At 44.3% G+C, this 18,143-nt stretch overlaps 3 protein-coding genes across 3 annotated transcripts in view; 1 reads left to right on the plus strand and 2 right to left on the minus strand.

Moving 5' to 3' along the window:
- The window catches only part of pacsin1b (protein kinase C and casein kinase substrate in neurons 1b), a 41,033-nt gene extending 39,144 nt beyond the window's left edge, over positions 1-1,889 (minus strand). The window contains exon 1 of the mRNA XM_084440667.1: positions 1,777-1,889. The gene's annotated coding sequence lies outside the window, so the exon portion shown is untranslated. The remainder of the gene's footprint in view (positions 1-1,776) is intronic.
- Positions 1,890-2,254: 365 nt separating this feature from the next.
- Positions 2,255-4,595, plus strand: rps10 (ribosomal protein S10). The gene is made up of 6 exons (XM_084440786.1): positions 2,255-2,275; positions 2,794-2,943; positions 3,362-3,536; positions 4,052-4,129; positions 4,223-4,278; positions 4,504-4,595. Exons 2-6 carry the CDS (start codon positions 2,794-2,796, stop codon positions 4,552-4,554), a joined length of 510 nt encoding a protein of 169 aa, XP_084296912.1. The 5' UTR covers positions 2,255-2,275; the 3' UTR covers positions 4,555-4,595.
- Positions 4,596-5,115: 520 nt separating this feature from the next.
- Positions 5,116-13,871, minus strand: nudt3b (nudix (nucleoside diphosphate linked moiety X)-type motif 3b). Its single transcript, XM_084441126.1, has 5 exons — positions 13,616-13,871; positions 12,824-12,934; positions 9,141-9,185; positions 8,904-8,988; positions 5,116-8,581 (listed from the first exon to the last, which is right to left on the minus strand). Exons 1-5 carry the CDS (start codon positions 13,712-13,714, stop codon positions 8,385-8,387), a joined length of 537 nt encoding a protein of 178 aa, XP_084297252.1. The 5' UTR covers positions 13,715-13,871; the 3' UTR covers positions 5,116-8,384.
- Between the last annotated feature and the right edge of the window lie 4,272 nt (positions 13,872-18,143).

The raw sequence follows: 18,143 nt of genomic DNA on the forward strand, positions 1-18,143 counted from the left end.
AATGATCTGGTCTAATTAATTAGATTAGTGAAGGGGCCTCATCTGCCGCTCCTCTTAGAGAGGAGGAGGTTGGGTCAGGATGTCCAAATCAGATGTGTGGCCCCCATTCATCACATGCATTAATGCAATTAGACACTAACACTAACACAGACAAGGACACTTGTCTGTGTTAACCAGTAGGCTAGATGTGCACTCACACACACACACACACACACACACACACACACACACACACACACACACACACACACACACACACAATGTATGCAAAATGTTCCAGCCCGCCTGACATTTTTTCAAAATTAAGTGAAAAATAAGCAAATGGTAGACATCCTATCAAATATTTCTTGGAGTCCTCAATAAATGTCATATTGTAGATTATGTGGACAAACTACCAGTGAGTTGATGTCACATCAGAACAATATTTGTTGGCTCCATATGGGGCTATGCATGGCAAACTTTGATTATAACAGCAAAATAAGAAACTAGATGATTTATCCCTCCCATTTCCAACATAGCAGATGGCTTTTATATATACGCAAAATGTACAACACACATAATGAGAGCGAGAGAGAGCGAGAGAGAGAGAGAGGGAAAGGGAGAAAGAGAGAAAAAGAGAGAGAGAGAGAGGGAGAGAGAGAGAGAGAGAGAGAGAGAGAGAGAGAATGTCTGTATGGGCCGCTTGACAAATGACTCATATCATTACTCCTGATAGGCCTCTTGCTGCTGTAAACCCATTACCAGTTATTTTATATCATCATTCTACCACAAAGATGTAGGCCTATTTTTCTAATAACAATGTTGGTATGACGGTTTCTGCTGGTGCCCATTTCAAATTGTTTTGACTGCAGTGCGTGCTCCTATTGCCACTGTTGCGTCCATGTGGCTCCAAGCCCCAGATAGTGGGACTACTCGACTAGACTAAGTTCAAACCCTGCCCACAGTAAGATGTTGTGAATAATTATTTTGGAATAATAGAACTGACCCATTCTGTGAGTTCCATATCAGTTGAAATGGTCTCAGCAGAGCCAAACAGTGATCGTGACTGGACTGTAGCCCCGCTGCGAGATGGGAAACGTTGCTTTACAACGTTCAGGACTTAATAGCATACAGTATAGGCCTATTGCTGGTAGTGGCGGTGAACTCTCGGATCAGGACCCTGGACAGAGCTCTGTAAACGGCTGTTTGCAGGTGGAATGAAACCATAATAGGTTGGGAACCCAGCAATAAATCACTTTGAAAGCTGTAGACTAGGCTACTCCCCAGAAACGGATCTCAACAGCCTATTCGACATAACTGTTCTTGGGCAAATGTAGGTTTCTAGGGAGTGTAAATTGTTTCCAAATATTCTTTGCTAACGAACCTTTTAGCGGAGCCGCCCGAAGACTAACCAAAACCCAATCGACAGCGTGGATATTCAAGAATTATGTTGCCATCAATTTTGAGGAGTTTGGAAGAGCTTAGCACATCAAAGTGTGTCCCAAATGTTGGCTGACCCGCTGTTTAGGATGATAGTCACACTCCATGACAGATCAATGATTTTCGCTGAGCACCTGCTCGTCTTGCAATTCATCAAGTCAAATCATGTATTAGCATGTACTGTAAGTTGTCTCTATCAAATGAAAACAAACTAAACAGTCCAAAGCTGATGATGGGAAGAATAGCATGCAATTTAGCAGACACGTTGGCCCCATAAATGCGATTTGATGGGGCAAAAACACTCCAGAATAAACCATTTGAATAAAATGAATGGCCACGCATGCAAGCAACTCATACCAGAGAATGATTGCGGTCCGACTTCTCTGGAGATATTCTGTTTGTTTTCCTTTTCTTGTTAAGACAACCCGGCGAAACCCTTACTGCGCCTCGTCAATAGAGCCTGACAGCTAGGCTTGCTTGTGGTCAAATAATAATGGGGTTGGCTGGGCGCCCGATGGGGGATGGTCCAAAACACAGACTGGCGCTCTGTATGAAAAGCCGTGTGAATCAGTGAACAATGGTCATTCTACACAAAAGAAAGTGATCATAAGAAAATTATATTTACGTAAAACATGCATATATATTTTGTATGTCATCAAACCAACACTTCATTTTGCAAAAATGGTTTACACAATTAATTTACTGCGCCTCAATTTCGTTTGTTGCATGATTGGGTGCCATTCCCCCGCCAGGCCGGTAGGTGGTGGTAGTGCGGCTCAGTCTGATGATCTGCGATAAGCATTCTTGAACACCCGCTCTCTTTCCTTCCGTCTCCGGTCTCTTATCAAGAGGAAAGGTAAGGAAATAACCGGCGAATAAATCTATACAAATCTTCAACATCTTTTCGGTTTTTAAACATTAATGTTGCGTTTAAGGTCTATGGTTGTGTTATTTATCAAATCGTTGATAAATTAATGTAATTGGAGTCATGGATTTGTCGATATTCACAATATTAGACGCAGAATACATCAGGCTGGTGTCCTCGTCTGACTGGCATCTGATCTAGCCATCCCTGTTGGATGCTAGTTAACTTAGCTGGTAGCGAAGACAAAACCACTAACGGCAGCTTGTTGATAAAAACGTAACTTATAAATTCAGCCTCGGTGGTACATCTCCATGGAGTAGCTAGATTTATATAAGCGTGGCAAATAGAAATTGGCTAGATGGCTAACATTAAGTGGGGCTAGCTAGGCATGTCGCTGTGGCTTTGTAGCTTCTAGCTAATGTTCCTTGTTCAATGCGTGACGTTACGCGGATGGGTAACGTTACAGTTGTGTACATTAACGCTAAACCATCTGTTCCACGTTTAATCAGATGCTGATGCCCAAGAAAAACCGTATTGCCATCTATGAGCTCCTCTTCAAAGAGGGCGTCATGGTGGCCAAGAAGGACGTGCATCTGGCCAAGCATCCCGAGCTGGCCGACAAGAGCGTGCCCAACCTGCATGTGATGAAAGCGATGCAGGTAAGACCAGGGAGAACTCATCGGCAACTGTTGCTACTATGTTCATTTTGTTATTAGTGGTATCAGTCGTGTAAGTCAGGCCTGTGTGTAGTCGGCACTACACTTTGAATGATACACCAGAGCCTAACGGCAACACACTTGTCCTGTCTGTATGATGTAATTTGAGTCAGAGCAGGGTCCTCCGAATTGCTCCATGGGGGCATTTGTCATAATAGGTTGCATTGTCACTATAAATTGCTTTGCAGTGTAAAATACTTTGTGTGTGTGTGTAGGCCTTACAAAGATCTGTAGCCATCTATGATGTGTTGTGCCTTGCAGTTAAATCCAAGGAGAGATCTACTCTTGCTGTGTTGTTTGTGACTCCTGTTCTTCCACGGGTGGAAAATGCATGTTTTGTTTTCACGTTTTGTCATTTCAGTCTTTGAAGTCGTGTGGGTATGTCAAGGAGCAATTTGCCTGGCGCCATTTTTACTGGTACCTCACGAATGAAGGTATCCAGTACCTCAGAGACTTCCTCCACCTCCCACCGGAGATTGTGCCCGCCACCCTCCGCCGCCAGACCCGGCCTGAGACCGCCAGGCCGAGGCCCAAGGGTAGGTCCACCTTTAGCCCAGAGTGATTCACACTGGCTGTGAGAGTCAAGGAGCTCACTGTGTCTATGGACACAAAGCAGAACCTCAGACATAAAAACCCATTGGGAATGAGGGTCGTTCAGATCTCTGAAATGTTTGTGACGTCAAAATGCACACATTTTACAAAATACAATATTTATTGTGTTCACACTAAATCAATAAATAAATGCCTTCTATTACAATCACATAGGCATTGTAATCAAATAACCAACTATACATGTGTTTTGTGCTGGCCATTTTGTCACGTTACAGTAAAATGTTCAATATAATGGCTACTTCGGTTTTAACACCCGTTTGGTTAACCAGCCTTTTCTGATCTGATGTTCTGATCTGAGGTTGAGTGTTGCAGTTAAGATGACTGTTAGCTGTTTTAGCTTAGGAATGTGCATTAGACTAGTTAGACTGATTTGTAAAATGTACTAGCATGTTTTTTCCTGTTTGAACAACCCGTTTCCCTTCTCTTCCTGTGGTTCCAGGTATGGAGGGAGAGAGGCCTGCCCGTCTGAACCGCGGGGAGTCTGACAGAGACGCGTACAGGCGATCTGCTGCACCACGTACGTGTAATACACTCACACCTGCACACAGTTGGGCTTATGAGAGCCCCAAGAACATCAGGGTATTTTATATCTATTCTTTCTCTCCTCCAGCTGGCGCTGACAAGAAAGCAGAGGCAGGTGCCGGAGCCGCAACTGAGTTCCAGTTCGTAAGTACAGTTTGTAGAATTTAATGTCTGCTAGTCTAGAGCTGAATGGATTTAATGGGTATTTGCAAGATGTTAGTGTATAGACTAGCTTTTCACCATTTTAGTCTTACTAAAACCATCTTGCATATCGCATCATTTTGAATCCCCTGAGTGACTGGAGTTGTCAGGTATCCACCAATGTGATGTGAACTAACCCCGCTCCCTCCAATCTTTTCTTTCACACAGAGGGGCGGCTTTGGTCGTGGCCGCGGACAGCAGCAACAGCCTCCGCAGTGAACTTCTGTATCAATTTCTGTACAATAAAAAGACAAAACGTCTGCCATTTCTCTCGCCATTCTTCAGAATTTGGGGACATGATCAGAGGACATGTATGACATTTATTGACATACTAGACCTTCCAAGTATGCGTGTCTTAATCAGTAACCTTTCCCACCTTACGGAGTTGCATCTATTGAGTATACAAGAGACTGCAGATACGACCCTGATCCATATACCAATACTTGTACACATTCAGTATTGATTTACCATTTTAACATTCAGTATTGATTTACCATTTTAACCTGTCAGCAGAGGGAGCCTTTGAGCTGGAAGTCGGTAAATAAATGGCCCCTAATCTATATACTAGGATAGAGACCATACGCATTCTGTAATGTCAAATGTTTTTCTACCTGTCTGGAGGGGGCCTGTGAGATAGGTTAATGACCTACTTCTATGTCCTCAGCCACCCTTCCACTAAGCACATGGAACTGAAGCAAACAGGGTTACATAACCCAAAACACTAGAAAATGTACAACTTGGCACACGTGAAAGTAAATGAATGGACACTGGATGGGAAATACTGGTGTTTATTTGTTGGCACATTTATATTACAATCTTCAGTCTTCTCACACTGGTTTATTCCACAGTCCCAAATGACAGAATTAGAGGGGAAAAGAAAATTCCAGTGACACCTTGGGAGATAAACAATTACAACAAAGATGAAGTCTTCAAGGCGGAGATCAAGGGCTAGAAGTGCACATATGTTGATAATTCTGTCCAAATAAGCATTTTTATCATGTGGATTTTAATCGTTTTGCCAATAGCAAGCCGAGTCACTCAATTTATAGCAAAGTCAGACAAAAAGTCTGTCAGATGAGTCTAGGGCTATGACTGCTGAAAATGCAACAATCTGCATAATTGCTTCATCTGGGTGGAGTGATGCGGTTTGGTGCAGCGCTTGTTTTGACCACTAGGTGGTGTCCATCTTTCTTCAGTGGTCATGTGATCAATATTGCAACCAAAGTTATTGCCGCCACCACTCATAGCAGGCTGGATACAGGCCTTGAATCTTGAAATAAATCCTTCCTTCTTTACTCAAAGCTTTCATAGATTTTAACCATATGTCAAGCAGTCCTATCCATAGGGCCCTATCATGTCAGATCAGGAATCACAGGAGGAAATATGCATTTCTAGATGATTCTGGCAGGTCATAAATAGACCACTCCTAATACTCTGGAAACTTTTGACTTCATAAATCCTCCTTTGCACTTCAGTATCTAGCGCATCCTATCTAAGAGAAGAGTTGGCTGAATCATTGTTAGCCAAAAGGTTTTACAGTGGGTTTCTGGCTATCAGGGTGCTTTAGTGATGTTACATTATCTTTGTCAACAAGAGAAGAGATATGAGTACAAACAGAAAAAACGGTTAAAGAAAGTGGTCATCATTGTTCAGACATCGGCTGTTACTCATGAATATCACATTCATTTTTGTTAGTGCTTCACCCTTCAACCTCATCCCCCGTCACACCTATATGAACAGGTCCTTATCAGTCTTCTGTCTTTCCAGCTACAATCTGATCTCAACACATTAAAGGGAGCACTCCAACGGTTTTAACAGGTCAATTTGAAATGTAATCTTGTTTCCACTAGAAATAGGTGCCAGGACTTTGCCCACCACACCTTACGACATGGTCATTATGAAAGCAGTTAACGGAAGTTCAAAGTCTAAAGCCTTGGTCAGAGGGGTAATCTTTGTAGGACTGGAATTCACTAATGACTACGAGATCGACGTGCACCTTGAAAGTACAGTCTGGAAGAAATCTATGAAGAAGAAATAATTAGAAAACCTAGTAGCCAGTTTGGTTGGAAAGCAATGGGCCGATTCAGTTGCTGAGCAGAGGTGAGGATTGAGAAGGGAACATGTGGCCTTATTCCAGGTATGAGAGAGGGTTTGTGGACAGGAACTCTCGAGGCCTGTTGTCAGTTGGCCAGGGTTAGATACCTACTCAGTGGTATGCATGGTAGACTAGTGGTTTGGAAGCAGGAAATATCTCAACAATAACAAATTTTACAAGGCAGGCTCCAGTTTACTGAAAGAGCATTCAAAAGTGTTGTTGAATAGGCTCCCCACTCCCATCCACACATACTAAGCCAACAACATAAACTTGTTCTTTAGCCTTGTACTGTCCGCTGTAGTATCCAAGAAACTCACTGAAATATGTCAAAGCCATCGCCACGGTTTGGGATCAAGACAACTCTAGCCATGGTTAAGCGACGTGTAGTCTGTAAGCAGACAGATAACGCCAGGAGAAATGTTTTGTCATTTGTACTCTCACCTTTGATCTATACAGAAATAAACAATTTACAATAAAACGTCTTACATGCTATCTACAGCGCCTCCAGTTTCACAGTATTGAGCCAAGTGCTCCATGCCACATATCAAGGCAGAACGCAACTCGACTAAAGAGACTTTTGCCGGACGCTAAAGAGAAAGAGAGAGAGAAAAAAAACTAGTATCCAAAAGCATTTTACATGTTAAAAACAAGGTCTCAAACTGTACAAGGCTTGCTTGTTCTGCATCTTGCCAAAGACAGCATTTTAGATTCCATTACTTTCAATGTCAAGCAGGTGTTTTTGAGTGTTTTGGGGGATGCAGATTAAATACTAAAGAATAAAGGGTTAAAAAAAAATCTTCACCTTTACTGAAAAGTGCCCTCTAAAAATGTATCTTACAAATACCTGTCTAGTGCTATGTTATAAACGCAATGTAAACATCCACTATAAACTGAAGTATGTGAGGGAGGGAGAAGTAGAAATAGTGTGGATTGAATGGAATAGGTGCCGATATGTGCTGGAGATAGCCAGCCAGCCCGTCCATGGTGTTGAAGTCCATACTCCTTTCACCCCCAGTTCTTAAAGAGGAACACTTGGCAGTCATTCACACCACGCCAAACCCCAAAGTTATCAAACAGCCTAACGGACCAAACAAGTTGGAAAAGACTCTGGTGAAAAAACGACCCTATAGGGAGTTGTTCCAGCCTAGTCTGAAGTCTTACGTTGAGTGACATTGTCTATCCGTTTCTTTCTGTCAAGTTGCAGTGATTTCAGAGTGTATTTGACACCTGAACGAATGTGAGGATGTGTAAAGGGGGCCACGTCCCTCAGATAAACCTGTGAGATATTAACACCAATAACCACAATGAAGAGCAAACTGAAGAGGATTTCAAAGACCTTAGCACAAAAGCATCTGTTGCACAATTAGAATCAGGTCACCCCAATGTGAGACGAAAACCAGAAACAGTGCTCATGCAAAACAAATCACTTCCCCCTAGTCTGTCCATTCAGATACAGAGAACGTTTTCCTATCTTCACCAGAGGGAAAATACACTCCTGGGCACATTCATTCACAGAGGAAAAACCGAAAGAGACGTTAAAAAGACCACCAAAAGCCTTCAGCTTAAGCACTAAGTATACACTTTTACATTACAACAGTAAAAAGTAGTTCTTGCATTTGATAAACACCGCGCTAAGGGCGCGTTAAGGGAACGAAGAGGAGGGAAAGAGGGACATTTATCAAATTTCATGCAATTGTCAATAAAAATAAAAAGAACAAAAGGGGTCAAAAATTACATGTACATTTACAAAGTGTTTCAGAATCTTCACCCAACACTTGTCATCAAGTCTGCGCCAGTTCTGGCACACAGGAGTTGGCAAGGCAAACCATGTTATTATTGAGACAAAAAGTAAAAGGAGAGAATAAAACAGAACAAAAACAAAAAAGAAAACGATACAAGTAAGAGCGAGAGTGGTGGCGTAAGCTCCTGGGGCGTCAGTGTTGTTATGTTGTAGTTATCTGATACCCGAGACCGAGCTTTGATTGATGTTGTAAGTAGGTGAGAGATCCCCGCCTATCGTGGCCACCAGGGGTGTGCCGTTGCTGGTCAGGCAGCCTCCCTGGAGAGCCTCGAAGTAGGTGGCCTGCACGGGCTTGTGACACTGCAACACTCGCATGGCATCGTCTATTTTAAACCATTCCCTTTTTCTCCCTGTTGAAAGGAGTGAGACGCCATTGAAGAACAAGTTTGGATGAAGCACGGATTAAGCAGGTACGGGTTTCAGACCTGGGTACAAATGCACCATTGGAAATCCTTTCAATTACTTTAGCGTTTGCTTGGATCTGCTTGGAGTGTCGGGTGGGTGGGGTTTGCTTGTTTAATCAACCCACTGGGTCCAGTGTGCCATACGAGAGCAATCAAGTACAGATAAGTAACTGAAATGATTTCAAATAGTACTTGGATCCAGGTCTGAAAGGTTTAGAGGGGTTGGCTCGGGGACCAGCCACATTCTATTTCACAGAGAGCCACGTACCAATGTTGACTGAGTCCTCCCAATCCTCCAGCACCTCGGTCACAACGAGCACGTACACATAGGTTCTGTGTTTCCTTTCCCGGTTCTGTGGGTTCCAATTTTCATGCTTTTACTTTTCAAGAAATACAAACTAACTCCTCACAAATCACTTCCTTGCAACTCCCATCACCAAAATCTATCAAAAACCATGTGTAGGATATCTATGACTTGCTTTGCAAAAATGACAGAAATACTCACCTCAAATACTCCAACTAGGCGTCCCAGAGTCCCCTTCACACCTGCCTGCAGGACACACAGAGGTCAGTTTAGAACCTGAGTACAACAGGCTATTGACCAATAATAGGCGTCAGAACATCTGTCCTCTACGCTAAAATGAAGACCAATGAGTGAAAAGCATCCCAAGAGCATCATCTAAAGAAGAATGAGTTACGCTGCTTCAGCGTGTTATGGTTCAATATGGTATCTGCTCCTCCTTGGCTTACGGGAAAAAAAGGAAAACCCCAGAACTTTGTTTTGAACTTTACTCACAGCCTCCATAATCAGATTTTGATTTAACGAGGCGGATCTGGATCAGCGAAGGTTTCCAGAGGTGAGCCGGGTTTAGATCCCGCCCACTGCTGACATCCTCGCAGGCGCTTCTTTAGGTTCCGGTTTCACTCTATTAATACCAGCGCAGCACCTCCAAGGCCAGGGCCTCAGTCAATCCCACACCCCTCGCCTGCCTTCCTCCAGCCCAGAGCTGCGCCTCCTCCACACGTGGACAGTTAGGAACCAGGCCAGGGCGTAGCTAATCATCATAATAATAATACTAACACCACAGATTGTACCAGAGACTTTTGTACCCTAGGCCTAGCACGTTTCTAGGATCCAAATTCGCTTAGCAAAGTGAGCTAATGCAATAAGACGATTCACTGTTGGTGAAGGGAGTACCGCTCCCTCCTGTTGAATCATTCAGACCTAGTGGACTCATCAGTGAGGGTGTCCTCTTCATATCAGACGAGGGGCATTAGGAAAGACCTGTGGACCTCTGTTAGCTCACCAGCCAAATGTTTTGTAAATTAAAACTCAACCCCCCCCCCCCCCCCCCCAAAATAAATAAATAAAATAAAGCTTTTGTGTCATGTAGACATACAGTACATTTAATCACATTATGCCGGTGGTGAATAAAAAGTGGTCAGAGCAGATTCCTGGTGCCACAGCTCCACAGGTGGGGTGGTAGTCCTGTCCCCCACTGAAAATATCAATCTACAGTGACAAGTAGCCAACCCATAGCTAAATAACAAACTACTATGCTAGCTATTCCATAGGAATGAGCCCTATATCCATAGCAGCTGGTCAAGTTGACTTTGCCAGCTACTTACCAAACATGGCCTTAATGATACAGTACTGCTTGTTTGCTGTGCAACATATCAACTGACCAGCTGTCAAAACGAATTTCACAAAACTGGTTATGCTAGCCAGCAATCTCAAATAAATGTTATGTTTGTTTGGCTGTCTGGCACAATACTGTCACGAGAGACAGTCCGGGTCAGCTAACGTTTTATATGTATAGCACTTCTCACGAAGTTCTTCACACAGGTTAAAATGCATACAAAGAATCAATACAATTAAACACAGGACAAGTCACAGACATACAGTCAAATGGATTCGACAAAAGCCTGTTTAAATAGAAGCGTCTTTAGCTGCTTCTTGAAAATATCCGCAGAGGCCGCAGCTCTCAAGTCCTGAGGAAGAGGATTCCACAATCTAGGTGCAGACAGACTGAACGGCTCTGTCCCTTCTGGTCTTAAGCCTGGTGCGAGCCGAGGGACAACCAACAGAGCTTGGTCAGCAGACCTCAGTGACCTGCTGGGAGCATGTGCATGGAGGAAGTCAGACAGATATACAGGTGCCTAACCATGTAGGGCTCTATACGTAATTACAAGAACCTTGAACTAGATCCTGAAGTTAACTGGAAGCCAGTTCTAGGAGGCCAAGACGGGAGTAATATGACTATGAGAATACAAGTTCTACTGGACCTGGTCAACAGCTTGGTGACAGCATTTTGGACCAGCTGCAGGCGGTCCAAGGATGCTTTGCTGAGGCAAGTAAAAAGAGAATTATAATAGTAACTGTACCTAGCAGGCTAGAGATACAATAGGTCCCCAGATCATTTTACAGCTCATTTCGTTTATGAGGCACAGCAGTGCAGATCCACTGAGAGAGAGAGACTGCTCTTTTCACGTGAGCTGTTCAGGCACCGTTCATTCACTTGTCTGCGCTGTATCAGCCACCAAGGCTAATCTTACATGTGTCAGTGCTGATATTTTATTGGAATGAAGTTGTCCGTGCTATAAGCCATCAATGCTGATATTTTGCTGCAAAAACACATCACCGACCAAAGTGTCGGTTCGCTTTCAAAGCATACGTGCCAAATCAAAAATATACCAGCCTTTGGCGCTTGACGTGTGTTAATTTCGAACCCTGCCTGTGGGTTATGCAGCGAGCAAACCGAGGGAAGGGCAGGACCGAGACGCAAACTGACAAGAACCCGCAGTGACCTTCAACCTCATCCTCCACTGCCGTCCCTGGCAAGAATCAGAATGACCAGGCACAGATTAGGACCCGTTGCAACATGGCACAGTAAGAGGCTTACAACAAGCACAGGAGAGATACTTGGCTGGTGAGCACGCCCTCACTGTGCACTTCAACTTCATGGTAATGAGTCAAACTCTATATTGGGGGTATTTGGAAACGTATTGATGCTTCGCAACACAAACAGGCCTGTTGGTCTTTTCACATAATTGAAAGAGACATTGGCGTAAACCACCCCAATGCTTTGCCCAGTGGAAAATACAGCAGCCAAGCCGGGGACTGCAGCTGCTTCAACTGATGATCACACCTGCCAGGATAGGAGATGATATCAGCATCGTGATCCTATGTGCTGGATCACAGAGTGAGTGTAATCTTTACACAGCCGGTCACCAATAGTCGCCTGTCTGTCATGGGGGCTGAAATCCAATGCCCTGGCTTTCTGACCATTTTCTCTGATGCTCTCTTTGAGACCTCTATATACTCCTGTCCTGATGTCTCCAGTGAGATTTGTAACACAAATGGTCTGATATCATCAGGCATGGCTAGGTGACAGACAGACACAACGAACCAGTTGAACAAGGCAAACCAATATTTAGCAGTGGGCTAAAGAATGTTCTTGTTACTATTCAAACAGCCATTCTTAGAAGCTTAGAAGTTCAAATCCAGCCTGACTCATGGTGAGACAATCATATTTCCTTGAACAATCGTAGCCTTAATTGGTCTGTGGCTCTAAGCTTTGCAGCCGTATGTAAGCAGCCGTTCTTGTCCACCGAAGTAACAACATAATTATGCCGACATGCTAGAGGGCAATATTCAACAACAGAATAAGTCATGTTAAGAATAAATGGACCATATAAAAGCCCAAGCGGTACATAGCAAAGCAGTTGTTTTTGAGCAGTAGTAATGTAGTGGCCTTCCGGGAGTGCAGCCACACCATCATGTAAAAGGGCAGTGTTCAATCTCGGTATGATGCCAGTTGGCACTTTAACACCCCTGTGTAACATGATGCTGAGTTACACTGGCTGCTTGGACGACGTACTGCTTTCTCAGTCCATGTAAACAAGATGACTGCTCTGCCAAGATGGGCCAAAGGGACCCAGGAATACGTTTGAAGTGGATATGTGCATTCACAATCGTAGAATACAGCTATTGAAAGTCTGGCCTTTCAAGATGCACAGGGTGAGATCATCACTGGCAGCCACAAGTCAATTCTCAATGCAACATCAATAGAAAGTGACCCCAGGACAGGGCTATTTAGCATATTTACAGCGACTGAGCTTTCAGGCAAATGAGTGATCATTCGAACACGATCTTCTTTGATCATAACATACAAAGATGGAACCAACCTCTTCACACACTTCCCGTGCTGCAGCAACATTGGGCTCCTCCTCTGGCTCCATTCCCCCACCGGGAACAATCCACTTGTCTGGATGCCGGCTACTGCTCACCAACAGCACCTGAACAGGATGGGAAAAAAGGATTGACTGGACATCACATTAGCTAACTCACCCAATCAAGTTATATAGTATCTAGCAAGGTAGCTAGCATTATAACAGCTAAAATAATTAACAGATGATGGAATGAAAACAATGTGTCATGCAAATTACCCTGCACCTTCACAGCATGGCACAGATAGGCACCATCATCTGATAATGGCAGCCAGTGCTATTAGCCTAGCTAGCTAGATGACCAGCTGACCACCACTTGTTTAAGGTATGCTAACTACCTAGCTAGCTGACTAGTTTTTACTAGCTAGCGTATTACCTGTTGCCAGGAATAACTGAAATCAGTGCAGACATGTCATATAGGCTGCTGAACTGTTAGCCAACTGGCGAACGAGCTTTTATAGACCTGAAAACCAGTTTGTTAGCAAGACATAGCACTTTTGGTAAGCTAACTTAGCCTAATCACAGCTGGCCAGCGGGTAGCTGGCTAATGGCTAGCGCGTAGGCTAACTAAAACAAACACTAGCTAGCTTACACGAACGTTAGCTGAACTTGGTTATCCAGACGACATTACATTACATGCAAGTACTACCACTATGAAATAGTATTTAACCGTAATGTGTAGCTGGCTACTTTTACGGGATCTGAGAATAGGCTGCGGCCCACCCTACACCCCATCATCCTCGGGCTTACCTCCTCTTCACTCTCGCTCCTGAAGCAGAGGCAAGCGGCCCGTTTCTTGTAGCCATCCCCGTCGTACGTCCGGGTTTGGTTTGACTTGAGCTTCATCATTTCGGGGCACAAAGGTTCAAAAGTAGCTATAACTCAACCCGTAAGAAAGCTGTTGTTTACGACGCTAAGTCCTCCTTTAGGGAACCCCGGCGTTTTGTTAATAGAAATAACTTCTTCTTCGCTTCATTTTCCCAAACCTAGGCACATCTCCGGCACGGTCGCCATTACAAATGCTCACTGCGCACATGACGTAACGTAGCCTTTCATAAGCAGGGTAGCGGGAGAATGTACCTTATATTGCTTGAGGAATTGAGGCATCGAAAAACGCAGCAGGCCCAGCTGGCCCGTCTCAAAAGTAGCCTTTACCCTGTGTTCGCCACGGCTAGAGAGCTACGTTGACTTATTAATACAGATTCTACACAATTTCATTTTGAACACATACATACAGAGTAAGCCTAACGTTATATAATACAGTAGAAAACCATTTGCTATTTTGAAAACCTTGGCTTCACACGATGACGGTACGGATGCTGTCCGTCACCTGTGGTGCTGAAATGGTGTAGAGAAATGAACGTACCCTGAAATTCAGCACCACAGGTGTGGTCAGCAGCTTGTCACCACTCCCATCATATTTGACCATCAAAAACGATGCAGTGCCACCTATTACACAGAGCCCCCGGGGTCTATTCTGACAGCGGGATCTTTTTCAGTAGAGCCCTGCTTACTTACTAATATGAAAAACAAGTGCAACAGAAAAATACAATAATAGTCTGCAAATTCAATAGCCCACAATAGTAATTAATTATAACAAATTATTCTGTTAGGGTCGCTTAGGCAGGACTAAAACGGAGTCAGTGGAGGCAGGCAGTGCAGGTTCAGGGGGGGGGGGGGGGGGGCACTAGTGGGAGACTAGCCGGGGGAAACTGCAGCTGGGAGGCTGGGGCTGGAGCCGGGGGATACAAGTCACACAAACACTCGGGCAGGAAGCAATGACAGAAGGGAGGATGACAATACACTAAGAAGGACAACAAGCAGCATTACACCAGACACAGCAGGATACAACAACAAGGGGAGCACAAAAAGTCTCTAGGGTGCGACAGAGGCAAAGTCCACAGCGGGCCGTGGCAGGGGGGGTGACAGGGGTGTGGTTCGTGGTGGAGGTGGGTTGACAGGGGGTGCATGACTGAGAGTCACCAGGTGCAGGCTGGAGAGGGGCGGGCTCAGGGGGCAGCATATAGCAGTGGCACGTAGCTCAGGAGATGGAGAGCAGCTGGCTAGGGATCGCAAGGTCCCCGGTTCGATCCCAGCTCCTGGCAGTGTGCCGAAGTATCCTTGAGCAAGACCCTGATCCCCAAAATCGCTCACATGCTGCACGGTGGCGCAGTACCTTGTACTGTCGCCTCACAGAAAGAAGGTCTCTGGGCCTTTCTGTGTGGAGTTTGCCTGTTTTCCTCGTGTTCACAAGGGTTTCCCCCATAAAATAACCCAATATGAAAAACAGACAGAAGAACAGATCGCTAACGCTGTCTGCCCCTGGCGAAGATGGACAGGAGCCATTGGTGGGCCCCTGGGCACATTCCCTGCACCCCGCCTACTGTCTGCCCCCGGCTGCCCTTGGTGGAAGGATGATGGGATAAGTGAAGAGCAGAGAACATTTTTATCGGTGGACACTTCTGTCACTGTGTGTGTGTGTGTGTGTGTGTGTGTGTGTGTGTGTGTGTGTGTGTGTGTGTGTGTGTGTGTGTGTGTGTTAAAGCCAGATTACAAGTCCTCCCAACCAGGCTCAATCTCTCTCTGTGGTACCCTAACACCTTTTCCTCTCATTACCTGCACCACGACAATAATTTAGTTACTGAAACATTGTCACATATTCTGAATGGCTGCTATGTATACAAAGGGTTGTACATTGCAATGCATGATAGGATTGTTGACCAGTTAGTTAAGGGCATAATGCCATATGTTCACTCTTCAGCCAAAGCCAACCAAAACACTCCTGTGTTTTATCTTCCATGTTCAACCTGTGTAATATTGAACACAATGTATTTTCAAATGTTACAGCTAATATATATATACAGCTGTTGTTGTCGATGCGGACATTAGAGAAGTCACCATTTTGGAAGTAAGCTGTACGTTTCATCATAGTCTGGAAGAGGCTTTCCTTACCAAGGTGTTAAAATATCAACCGCTCAAAGATGTGATCACGCAGCATGGGTATAAATGTAAACTGCTGGTGTTTATATTTGGTAGCCTAGGAAATGTCCACAGACTAGTCGTGAGGGGCCTGCAGATGGCAGGAATGCCCAAGCCAAAAGCTAAGGCACTGGCAAAATTCTGTTCATTGTCTGTGATAATTGGAAGTCGTCATATATGGAGGAGACATTGCTTCCTGTATCCATAGGCTGTCTGCTAAGTGATGTAATGTATGGCAGTCAGTGAGTGCCCAAAGCTTCCACATCTATTATTGTTTGTGTTCAAGATTTTGTTGAACTATGTGAACACAAATAGTCATTCAAATGTGTGTGTGTGTGTGTGCCTAATCACCGTGTGCTGTGAAAAACCCGGTGTATGTTGTTTTGACTGATGTCTTCATGATTGCTATGAAGAGGGGAACAATTGCCCGAGATCAAGTGGATTGGTGAAAGCTTAATTGTAGATTTAATTTAGCATTTGTTAGTAAACAGAATACAGGATTCCGGGTCTGTGGGAGAGCACTATAGAATACAGCACTCAATGAGTCAGACCACTTAGTGGCAGAACAAGCTCTTATACAAGCTTTTATAGTACTTGGAAATGCTCTTATAGTACTTTGACAAGGTCAATATAGTAAATGGACTGCACTTATATAACACTTATCCAAAGCGCTTAACAGTGGCCTCTCCTTCATCCATTCATACACACATTCACACACCAATTACTGCCAGCTGCTATGCAAGGTGCTAGTCTGCTCATTGGAAGTAATTTGAAGTTCAGTGTCGTGCTCAAGGACACTTGGACATGGACAGGACAGGACAGGAGGCGGGATTCGAGCCACCGACGACCATTGGACAACCCGCTCTACCCCCTGAACCACAGCCACCGCAATACATCCTAATACACCAAATACTGTCCTTATAGAGAGCAGGTCCTATACATTGGAGAACAGGTATTGGATAACAGAGTGGTAACTTTATCTATCTATCTATCTATCTATCTATCTATCTATCTATCTATCTATCTATCTATCTATCTATCTATCTATCTATCTATCTATCTATCTGTCTGTCTGTCTGTCTGTCTGTCTGTCTGTCTGTCTGTCTGTCTGTCTGTCTGTCTGTCTGTCTGTCTATCTATCTAATCTAATCTAATCTAATCTATCTATCTTTGTATAGCATTCAAACAGGACCAGAGAATCTAGCCTGGGTATCCTGGACCCATTTAAAGCTTTTAAACAGGAACTTTGCCCAGATCTGAGACACACAAGGCCTCCAGAATAAGTTTAACAGTGTGAAAAAGATAAAGGCCTAGTGCTGCCCCAGACTACTCAAACGTTTGTTGCCTGGATCACTCGATAGCCTACAGCATAAACGATTATATTAATGGAAAATCACACAAAAAATCACCAATATGAATCGAGCAGCAGGCTTCCTCCTGACCTGCTGCTAGGTCAGACTAGCCTACTTTAAACCAATACAGTCTCCCTTTCCCGAACCTCAGGCCAAAAAACATACAACTGCTCCCATTTAGACCCAACCTGCAGTAGGCTAATAATTCTTTAACCCCGCTTATCCAGGGTTGTAGGTGCCTTCACAGTTCTGGCTGTGAACCTTGTAAGGACATAGTTTTACTTTTTATATCCTATCAATCTTGCATTGGCTTGTAAAGGAGGGAGTGCACAGGATAGGTGGTCTATGCCCCCCTAAGCTCTCTCTCTCTCTCTCTCTCTCTCTCTCTCTCAGGACAAGTTGGCTATGTCCCTGTTTGTATGGCCTTTTTTCTAGCCCATTCCGGCCTGTTGTCCTGCACTCCTAAATGCTGGTATCTCTGGACCACATAAACATCAACCCCCTGGATGGAAATGGGAGACTCCATCTCCATCCTGTAGTCCACCACCATCTCCTTGGTCTTTCCTATATTACTGTAAAGCTACATGAGATAACTCATCACTTTAGCAGCCTCTCTGGTTGTGATAAAATCGGCACTGCGTTTTAAGAACCACACTTCCCACAATCCCCCACTCACTTGCTGTAATGATGGGGGAAAAAAAATCTAACAAACGTTTGTGGCGCAGACTGGATTGGAAGATTGTAACTTTCTGGAAGGATGGCTTCAATGCAAGTAAATGCTGGTCTTCTTTCTTGTAGATTTTTTGGGTCTTGCTAAGGCCAATTCACAAACTAATAGCAAGTACAGGTGAATATTGAACCATTAAAAGTGATCTCATTGAGTTGATAAGTGGCTCTGTGTGCACCACTCAACAAAGTCCATCACTAGGCCTCTGCATTCCCCCTCC

This window comes from Borostomias antarcticus (genome assembly GCF_949987555.1).
Source record: "Borostomias antarcticus genome assembly, chromosome: 7".
NCBI classification, from domain to species: Eukaryota; Metazoa; Chordata; class Actinopteri; order Stomiiformes; family Stomiidae; genus Borostomias; species Borostomias antarcticus.